Raw genomic sequence first — 10,760 nt, 5'->3', positions numbered from 1 at the left:
AGGAGTAATTATAATTAGGAGCTTCAAGAGGCAGTTGTAACCCCGACCCTGATGGCCTGCACTACCCTGCACCCACAGTCTGTTCCTTTCTAAGCAGCTGCTGAATACCCTGAAGACTTAAACTGGTAAACGTGTACTCATGTATACAGCTGATGGTGTGGCCAATGACTGACTCCACAAACTGTTCATAGTAAGCGTAGTAATCAAATCTCGCTCTCCTAGGCTGTCCTGCTAGTAAAATGCCTGTTGCACTGGCCTGTCCAGTTTGACCTACCTGATAGATGAGAGCCACCCGGGTATGTAGTGCCTATGATTGGAGGTATAGCAGTGTCTCACTTTTCTGAGAGTTGCTGACAGTGAATTTGGGGGCTGGAGTGGCACAGCAAGTTAAACCACCATCTGCGACGCTGGCATCCCGTGAACGCAGGCTCCAGCTCCCAGCTAATACACTTGGGCAGGCAGCAGCAGATGGCCCCTGCCAACCACATGGGAGACCTGGATGGAGTTCCAGGCTCCTGACTTCGGCCTGGCTCAGCCTTGGACTTTGTGGCAATTTGGGAAGTGAGTGAGCCACAGTTGGGAGTCTGTCACTTTAACTTTCAAACAAATCTCTGAAAAAACCTGAATTTTATTAGTCAACTACAGTCACAATACAATCATCATAGATTTCCCCTTCTGTATTCATCCCACCAAATACAAAACACAGCAGTACATCAGTCTGACTTTCCTCACATGAGTCACCACAGTGGGTCATCCCTCCGTCATCAGAAACGCCCTTCTCGGCTTCACAGTGGACAGGGGCTGGATCCTCCCTCTCAGCAGCAGATGTCACTGGCCATGGAATGACACACATGGAGTGGTCCAGTCGTCCAGGAGGTAGAAAAGTATCAAAGTTAAGCAAGGTCCAATGTTGATTTTCTATGTTGGAGGAGGCGAGGAAAGACTGTTAAGCTACGTTAAGAAATTTCCAGAAATGCTCAGTTATTTACAGCATCAGCTCAGCCATAACAAAAAGGAAATCAAGGGGGGAAAGCTACTAGTAAAGTGACTGCTTTAATGAAGCCCCTGCCTGGATGTTTAGTTTCATTCCTTTGGATTTACACAGAACCCAATGGAAAGCTAAAGCACTGTAGCATTTTTCAAGGGACATTCACATCTGCGTAAAGACTGGGTGCCAGTAGCTCACCTATGTGATATTGATACATCGTGTCCAGTGCTCCTGTGGGCGTCATTCCACCAAAGACATACAAGTGCTTCCCCACGGCTACAGCCGAGTGGGCAGCACAGCCTGCGGGAACAGCCCCAGTGGGGCTTAGCTTTTGCCACTCCATGTCACCTGCCCAGAGAAAGGAAAATGTTTTGGCACACAGGGGCTAAAACGCGGTTTCAGACTTACCCGAATGCGGTTTGGCTGAGAGCTCCGAAGCAACAGAACAGGCTTTGGCAGGCGTAAGAATTACCTGGGTGCTTAAAATACTGATGGTAGTGCAGGGGAGAGGCTCAGTGCTCCAGAATTTTAACAGGCATCCCGGGTGTTTGATGGTGGTCTTCAGAGCAACCAAGAAATACACTTTTTACGGTAGCCTTCATCTCTGTTCCTTAACTGTCCAGAGATAGGTAAGGTGTGTGTGCATATGCGTGTGTGTGTGCGCACGAGCCACAGAAGTGGCAGAACTACAATTGTACTCAGGTTGGGAGCCAAAACCTGTGTTCCCTAATACTTTAAGGAGTTGCCTCTGTGCCTACTCCTAACCTGCACTTGCACTGTTTCAAAGACACACTGAAACTTGTTTTTAAAAAGAGAGGATGCCGGCGCCGCGGCTCAATAAGCTAATCCTCTGCCTGCGGCGCCGGCACACCAGGTTCTAGTCCCGGTCGCGGCGCTGGATTCTGTCCTGGTTGCCCCTCTTCCAGGCCAGCTCTCTGCTGTGGCCAGGGAGTGCAGTGGAGGATGGCCCGAGTGCTTGGGCCCTGCACCCCATGGGAGACCAGGAGAAGCACCTGGCTCCTGGCTTCGGATCAGCGTGGTGCGCCGGCCACAGTGCACCAGCCGTGGCGGCCATTGGAGGGTTGGAGGGTGAACCAACGGCAAAAGGAAGACCTTTCTCTCTGTCTCTCTCTCTCACTGTCCACTCTGCCTGTCAAAAAAAAAAAAAAAAAAAAAGAGGATGGGGCTGGTGCTGTGGCATAGCGGGCAAAGCTGCCACCTGCAGTGCTGGCATCCCATACGGGTGTTGGTTTGTGTCTCAACTGCTCCACTTCCGATCTGGCTCTCTGCTATGGTCTGGGAAAGCAGTACGAGATGGTCCAAGTCCTTGGGCCTGTGCACCCGTGTGGGAGACCCAGAAGAGGCTCCTGACTTTGGATCGGCACAACTCCTACCGTTGCGGTCATCTGGGGAATGAACCAGCAGACGGAAGACCTCTCTTTCTCTGCCTCTCCTCTGTGTAACTCTTTCATATAAATACATATTTAAAAAAAAAGAGAGAGAGAGAAGCAGAGCTCCCACCTCTGCTGGTTCACTCCCCAAATGCCCATAACAGCCAACACAGAGGTGGGAATTCACTCCAAGTCTCCCTTGTGGGTGACGAGAACCCATTTATTCAAGCAATCTCTGCTGCCTACAGGAGTCTGAATAGCATGAAAGCTGGAATCAGGAGCTGGAGGCAGGTATCTATCCAGGTGTTCTAATGTGGGATGTGGGTGTCTTTAACTGCTAGGCCAAATGCCTGCCTCAAACAAGCATTTAAATAAGTTAGGATATCTGGGCCGGAGCTGTGGTGCAGCAGGTTAATGCCCTGGCCTGAAGCACTGGCATCCCATATGGGCACCAGTTTGAGTCCCGGGTGCTCCACTTCCGATCCAGCTCTCTGCTGTGGCCTAGGAAAGCAGCAGAAGACGGCCCAAGTCCTTGGGCCCCTGTGCCCAAGTGGGAGACCTGGAAGAAGCTCCTGGCTCCTGGCTTCAGATCAGCACAGCTCTGGCCATTGAGGCTATTTGGGGAGTAAATCAGTGGATGGAAGACCTCTCTCTCTCTCTCTTTCTCTCCCTCTCCCTCTCCCTGTCTGTAACTCTGCCTTTGAAATAAATAAGTAAATCTTTTAAAAAAGGGTGGGATAGAGAACCATTTGGGTAAGTAGAAAAAACAGAAAGCAGTTCCTCAGCACAAGAGAAAGGTTTTTTTTTTTTTTAAGATTTATTTATTTATTTGAAAATCAGTTAGAGAGAGAAGGAGGCAGACAGAAGACAGAGAGAGTAAGAAAGAGGTCTTCCATCTGCTGGTTCACTCCCCAGATGGCCGCAACAGCTGGAGCTGTGCCGACCTGAAGCCAGGAGCCAGGAGCTTGTTCTGTGTCTCCCACATGGGTGCAGGGACCCAAGGACTTGGGCCATCTTCTACTGCTTTCCCAGGCCACAGCAGAGAGCTAGATCAGAAATGGAGCAGCAGGGACTTGAACCGGCGCCCATGTGGATGCTGGCACTGCAGGCGGTGGCTTTACCCACTACACCACAGCGCTGGCCCGAGAATTTTCTTTTTAAAAATAAACACTAGGGGTCAGCTCTGTGGTATAGCGAGTAAGGCTACCACCTGTGACAATGGCATCCTGTATGGGTGCCGGTTCAAGTCCTGGCTGCTCTATCCCGATCAGCTCCCTGCTATGGCCTGGAAAAAGCAATAGAAAATGGTCCAAGTGTTTGGGCCCCTGCTATACGCATGTGGGAGAGCACATGAAGCTCCTGGCTCCTGGCTTTGGCATGGCCCAGCCCAGGGCATTGTGGGCATCTGGGGAGTGAACCAGAAGAGGGAAAATCTTTCTGTGTCTCCCTTTCTGTAGCTCTGACTTTCAAACCAATAAAGCTTGGGGCCAGCTCTGTGGCATAGTAGGTTAAGCCTCTGCCTGCGGCACCGGAAATCCCATATGGATGCCAGTTTGTTCTCCAGCTGTTCCACTTCCCATCCAGCTCCATGCTGATGACCTGGGAAAGCAGTGGAAGATAGCTTGGGTACCTGGGCCCCTGAACCCATGTGGGAGACTTGGAACAAGCTCCTGGCTCCTGGCTTTGGATTGGCAGAGCTCTGGCCATTGCAGCCATTTGGGGAGTGAACCAGCAGATGGAAGACCTCTCTCTCTCTCTCTCTCTCTCTCTCTCTGTAACTCTGCCTCTCACATAAATAAATAAATCTTTAAAAAAAAAACTTTTAAATAAACATTGGGAGGTTGGCATTGTGTGAAGGCAGCATCCTCTATCAGAGTGTTGATTCGAGTCCTAGCTATTCCACTTCAGTTCAGCTCCCTGCTCATGCACCTGGGAAGACAGAGGAGGATGTCCCAAGTTCTTGGGCCCCTGCCACCCACAGAGGAGATCAGGGTGGAATTTCTGGCTCGTGGCTTCAGCCTGGCCCAGCCCTGGTTATTGCAGCCATTTGGGGGAGTGAACCAGTAGATGGAAAAATTTCTCTCTATCCCTCTCTGTAACTCTACCTTTTCAATAATTATAAATCTTAAACAAAAAACACTGGGGTGGGCATCTGGCACAGTGGTAGAGACACAGTTTGGGATGCCCACATCCCATCCTGGAGGGCCTGGGTTCAAATCCAGCTTCCTCCTAGGTGCATCTTGGGAAGCAGCAGATGATAGCTTGAGTACGTGGATTCCTACCACCCACCTGGGGGACCCAGATTGAGTTCCAGGTTGGTTTCAGCCTGACCCAGCTCGGGCTATTGTGGGCATTTTGGGGAGGAAACCAGTAGATAGAAGATTGATATCTCTCTCCCTGTCTCCACCTTTCAAATACATTAAAATTTTTTTTAAAAAAGATCTTTCATATTATCTTAAATAAACCCATCTGACTGCCTTCAAGGGATGCTTCTGTGAAGACAGCTCCATTTGTGAATGTAAAGCAGGGCCCAGCAACTCAGGCTAGGAGGGAAGAATCACCCAAACTGGCCAAAATTCTAGCCAAAACAGGAATTCCATCCAGTGTCCCCTGGCTTCAGATGTCACCCAACCAGAAAACCCAGTGCTTGGCAAGGTAGCCTACTCTGCATTGGCGCTCCTGTGCCTTTTGCCTATTGTTCCAGTCGGGGTGGTGGGGAGCAACACAGAACACATCCAATTGTGTTCATGAACAGAAGTGCACTCGTCACCACGTTCTACCAGTCACTGTGCTAAGTGCTGGAAACGGACTGGGGAACACGAGACAAAGTCCCTGCCCTAAGGGAGCTCATGGCCCAAAGGAATGACCCAGAAAGAGCCCAGGTCCACCAGGGCATCCACACTGGCCCTTCAGGTACTCAGAGAGTGCTCATGTACTCTCCAACAACAGGGTTTTCAACTGTTTGGTATGACAATTCTGGCCACCTACCTCCAGACCAACACTGCACCCTATCCAGGCCCCCCATGGGCTAATGCCTGAAGGAAATCCCACTGGGTAACACAAAAGCATAATGAATTGCAGTGAGAGAGCAGGGGTGTTGGAAGGCTAAGAGATAATAAATACCCATGCACACAGTAAGTGCTCAGGAATGATTGCATGTATCACTATTATTATTTGATATTATTCAGGCATTTGGCAGAATCTAGCGAAGATTCTACCAGCTGGCTGAGTCACTCACTGTAAGAGAAAGGCTCGTCCAGAGACGCTTTTACAATGTCAGGCAGACAAGCCCCCATGCCTCCCCCTACTTACTTATGTCAATGCAATGGAGATCGTCATAGAACGTGTCGCCTGCCAAGCCTCCATGGATGAAGAGCTTTGTCCCTGCTGCCACCATAACATGGCCATGCCGGGGAGAAGGAGGTCTTCCAAGTGTTTCTGGCTGTGACCAAGTCAGAGTATCTAGGAAAGCAAAGTTCATTGGCGTCAAATGGCAAAACTACAAAGCAAGGACGTGAGAAATGCAGGCTTGTTACCTCCTAGCGAGCAAGAGATGCTCCGAGCAGGAAGAGAATGTGAGGTCATTCACCCCAACTCCCCAACCCAGTCCAGGCTCCCTCCCTCTACAGCCTGTCCAGTCTCGGGCTGGACATGCTCAAGGCTGCAGAGCCCACCACTGACAAGCCTGTCCCTCTGCTTGGCAACAGGAAGCCAGCCTTGCTTTGAATTTTAAAAGTTCACTAAGCACAGTGGTCTCCAGTTGCATCCATTTGGGGTGAAAGACAGGATTTCATTCTTTTTTCTGGCTGAGGAGTGTTCCCTGGTGTACATATACCACATGTTCGTTATCCAGTCATCAGTGGATGGACACCTGGGTTGACCCCGTATCTTAGCCATTGTGAACTGAGTTGCTATAAACATGGGGGTACAGATAACTGTGAAATTCTGGTTTCATTTCCTTTGGGTAAATTCCTAGAAGTGGGATTTCTGAGAAATCTCCATACTGTCTTCCATATAGTATACTTTCCCACCAATAGTGAGTTAGGTATCTTTTCTCCACATCCAAAAAGACAAATGTGTCTAATACATAGAGTAAAAAAAAATGTAATGCATATGAGTGAAATTTCTAGATAATATTGAGATTTGATTATTGTTTATAGCCCCTGTCTATGCTCCTGAAGAACAGTGGTCTTTCCACTACCTGCCTGCTGAATTCTTTATTTACTGGAGGATTAATCTTGTGATTGTAAAGTAAACTGAAAGTTAAAATATGAAAGGGAGGAGGAGAGAGGGAGGAAATAAGAAAAGTATCATTGTCCTTTTTAAATGTTTTTTAATTTATTTGACAGAGACAGTGAGAGAGAGACAGAGAGAAAGGTCTTCTTTCCATTGGTACACTCCCCAAATGGCCACTACGACCGGAGCTATGCCGATATGAAGCCAGGAGCCAGGTGCTTCCTCCTGGTCTCCCATGCGGGTGCAGGGGTCCAAGCACTTGGGCCATTCTCCACTGCCCTCCCAGGCCACAGCAGAGAGCTGGACTGGAAGAGGAGCAGCTGGGACTGGAACCCGGTACCCACATGGGATGCCGGTGCCACAGGTAGAGGATTAACCAAGTGAGCCACGGCACCAGCCCCTCATTGTTCTTTTTTTTTTTTTTTTTTTTTTTGACAGGCAGAGTGGACAGTGAGAGAGAGAGACAGAGAGAAAGGTCCTCCTTCGCCGCCGGTTCACCCTCCAATGGCCGCCATGGCCGACGCGCTGCGGCCGGCGCACCACGCTGATCCGATGGCAGGAGCCAGGAGCCAGGTGCCTTTCCTGGTCTCCCATGGGGTGCAGGGCCCAAGCACCTGGGCCATCCTCCACTGCACTCCCGGGCCACAGCAGAGGGCTGGCCTGGAAGAGGGGACAGAATCCGGCGCCCCGACCGGGACTAGAACCCGGTGTGCCGGCGCCGCTAGGCGGAGGATTAGCCTAGTGAGCCGCGGCGCCGGCCCCCTCATTGTTCTTAAAACTGTGTATGCGAGGGGCCAGCCCTGTGACGTAGTGGGTAAAACCCTATGGGTGCCAGTTCTAGCCCGGCTGTTCCACTTCCTATCCAGCATCTCTGCTGTGGCCCGGGAAAGCCATGGAAGACGGCCAAAGTCCTTGGGCCCCTGTACCCACGTGGGAGACCCAGAAGAAGCTCCAGGCTCCTGGCTTTGGGTTGGCACAGCTCCGGGCATTCTGGCCAACTGGGGAATGAACCAGTAGATGGAAGACCTGTCTCTCTCTGCCCCTCCTTCTCTGTGTGTAACTCTGACTCCCAAAGAAATAAATAAATCAATAAATCTTTTTTTTTTTTTAAAGCTGTATATATGAAGGGCCAGTGCTGTGGTGTAGCAGGTAAGGACAATGCCTGCAGTGCTGGCATCCCATATGGGCACTGGTTCAAGTCCTGGCTGCTCCACTTCTGATCCAGCTCTCTGCTATGGCCTGGGAAAGCAGTAGAAGATGGCTCAGGTCCTTGGGCCCCTGTACCCACATGGGAGACCTGGAAGAGGCTCCTGGCTTCTGGCTTCGAATCAGCACAGCTCCAGCTGTTAGAGCCATCTGGGAAGTGAACTAGCAGGTGGAAGACCTCTCTCACTCTGCCTCTGCTTCTCTGTAACTCTGCCTCTCAAATAAATAAATCTTTTAAAAAAACCTATATATGTGAAATAAATGAAATTTGTTCTTTTATATGAATAAATTAAAAAAAAATTTCTGTCTCTCTCTCTCTCACACTGTCAAATTAAAAAAAATAAAAGCTTAAAAAAAGTTTGCCCCTGAGCTTCAACCTAGAACTGTCCCCCAAAATAAATGGGTTTACTTTTTCCTCTGACAGCCCCTCAAAGTCTTTTTTCAAAACAGTATCTTTGATTTGCTGGAAGGGTAGGGGCGAAAAAAAGACTACTTTAAAATCAAATAAATGAGCAGAGCCCCTGATATGGCAATATAGGATAAAGGTTAGAATGTAGGATTTGGGCTGGCGCCGCGGCTCACTAGGCTAATCCTCCGCCTAGCGGCGCCGGCACACCAGGTTCTAGTCCCGGTTGGGGCACCGGATTCTGTCCCGGTTGCCCCTCTTCCAGGCCAGCTCTCTACTGTGGCCAGGGAGTGCAGTGGAGGATGGCCCAGGTGCTTGGGCCCTGCACCCCATGGGAGACCAGGAGAAGCACCTGGCTCCTGGCTCCTGCCATCGGATCAGCGCGGTGCGCCGGCCACAGCGCGCCAGCCGCGGCAGCCATTGGAGGGTGAACCAACGGCAAAGGAAGACCTTTCTCTCTGTCTCTCTCTCTCACTGTCCACTCTGCCTGTCCAAAAAAAAAAAAAAAAAAAAAAATGTAGGATTTGGAGTTATGTCAAACAACTGTGTCCTTGTGCCAGTGACTTCCCTGAGTTTCAGTTTTTACTGCTCTAAAATGTGGATAAAGATGCTATCCGACACACCTACCTCTTAGGGTTGAGATAGATCGGATGAGAGAATGTGCATAAAGCATGGGCTCTGAGAGTCAATACGTGAGAGTTACAGTTACAGAGATGGTTATCATCTACTAACCATGCAGAGGCATTCTGTGATAGGCAACCCTTCATATCTGCCAAACTGTTCATACAGAAGTTCTGGGAAATTAATCGTCATTCCAACACTCCAGTTTTAAAGGTCTATTAAAAAAATTTTGAAATCTAGCCGGCGCCGTGGCTCAATAGGCTAATCCTCCACCTTGCGGCGCCGGCACACCGGGTTCTAGTCCCGGTTGGGGTGCTGGATTCTTTCCCGGTTGCCCCTCTTCCAGGCCAGCTCTCTGCTGTGGCCCGGGAGTGCAGTGGAGGATGGCCCAGGTGCTTGGGCCCTGCACCCCATGGGAGACCAGGAAAAGCACCTGGCTCCTGACTTCGGATCAACGCGATGCGGTGGCCATTGGAGGGTGAACCAACGACAAAAGGAAGACTTTTCTCTCTGTCTCTCTCTTTTCTCTCTCACTGTCCACTCTGCCTGTCAAAAAAAAATAAATAAAAAATAAATAAAAAAAATTAAAAAAAAAATTTTGAAATCAAAGTCTGCCAAACAATTTAGCTTTGAATTATGGCATGCCTGGCTTGGTTGTTCGAGGAGCCCCCAGTATCCCAGGGAATATAATTTAAACTGATCTGGGGGCTAGTGTTGTGGTGCAGCATGTTAAAGCCCCAGCCTGCAGTGCTGGCATCCCATATGGGCGCCAGATCGAGTCCTGGCTGCTCCACTTCTGATCCAGCTCTCTGCTATGGCCTGGGAAAGCAGTAGAAGATGGCCTAAGCCCTTGGGCCCCTGAAGAAGCTCCTGGCTCCTGATTAGCTCAGCTCTGGCTGTTGTGGTCATTTGGAGAGTGAACCAGCAGATGGAAGATCTCTCTCTCTCTCTCTCTCTCTCTCTCTCTCTGGTTCTACCTCTCTCTGTAACTCTTTCAAATAAATAAAATAAATCTTATTTAAAAAATTAAATCTGAAAAGATTTCTCCATAAATATATCCATTATAGTGTCATTTATAATAGAAGAATTGGGAATTGCCTACATATTCATCAACGATGAATGGTAACTTGATATAGCCATCATAGAACACCATGTAGCTATTAAAAGTGTTGAAGGGGCCAGTGCTATAGCATAACTGGTTAAGCTTCTGCCTGTAATGCCGGCATCCCAAATGGCTGCTGGTTCGAGTCCTGGATGCCCCACTTTTTTTTTTTTTAAAGATTAATTTATTTATTTGAAAGTCAGAATTACAGAGAGAGAAGGAGAGGCAGAGAGAGAGTTCTTAGTTCACTCCCCAATTGGCTGCAACAGCCAGAGATTCATCGATCCGAAGCCAGGAGCCTGGAGCTTCCTCTGGGTCTTCCCATGTGGGTGCAGGGGCCCAAGCACTTGGGCCTTCTTCTACTGCTTTCCCAGGCCATAGCAGAGAGCTGGATCAGAAGTAGAACAGCTGGGTCTCCAACTGGTGCCCACATGGGATGCCGGCACTGCAGATGGTGGCTCTATTGGCTACGCTACAGCGCTGGCCCCTTCCCCACTTTCAATTCAGCTCCCTACTAATGTACCTGGAAAAAGCAGTGGAAAATGGCCAAAGTCCTTGGGCCCCTGCACCCATGTGGGAAACCCGGATGAAACTCCTGGCTTCACCTTGGCTCAGCCCCAGTTGTTGCAGCCATTTGGGGAGTGAATCTGTGAAAGGAAGATATCTCCATCTGTAACTCCCCTCTCTCTAACTGTCTTTCAAATAAATAAAATAAATCTTAAAAAAAGTTGAAGGCTTGGCAACCTCATAGGGAAACACTTAATAAATATTACATATAAAGTTATCTCTGATATTTAAAAAAGTGATAAT

At 49.3% G+C, this 10,760-nt stretch overlaps 1 protein-coding gene across 10 annotated transcripts in view; it reads right to left on the bottom strand.

Annotated features, from left to right (window-relative positions):
• Nucleotides 1-610: 610 nt before the first annotated feature.
• The window catches only part of RABEPK (Rab9 effector protein with kelch motifs), a 35,307-nt gene continuing 25,157 nt past the window's right edge, over nucleotides 611-10,760 (bottom strand). For all 10 annotated transcript variants that reach the window (XR_016212067.1, XR_016212066.1, XR_016212064.1 and 7 more), the window contains 3 exons: nucleotides 5,692-5,841; nucleotides 1,187-1,336; nucleotides 611-918 (listed from right to left, as the gene is read on the bottom strand). Coding sequence is in view for 7 of the 10 variants with exons in the window: in XM_008273307.5 (XP_008271529.3) it covers nucleotides 632-918; nucleotides 1,187-1,336; nucleotides 5,692-5,841 (587 nt within the window). In the remaining 3 variants the exon portion in view is untranslated. The remainder of the gene's footprint in view (nucleotides 919-1,186; nucleotides 1,337-5,691; nucleotides 5,842-10,760) is intronic.

This window comes from Oryctolagus cuniculus, chromosome 1 (assembly GCF_051225735.1).
Source record: "Oryctolagus cuniculus isolate XC-2025 breed Fujian yellow rabbit chromosome 1, ASM5122573v1, whole genome shotgun sequence".
In the NCBI taxonomy this organism is placed as follows: domain Eukaryota; kingdom Metazoa; phylum Chordata; class Mammalia; order Lagomorpha; family Leporidae; genus Oryctolagus; species Oryctolagus cuniculus.
The sequence above is the reverse complement of the archived record's forward strand: the minus strand, read 5'-3'. Positions and strand labels throughout refer to the sequence as shown.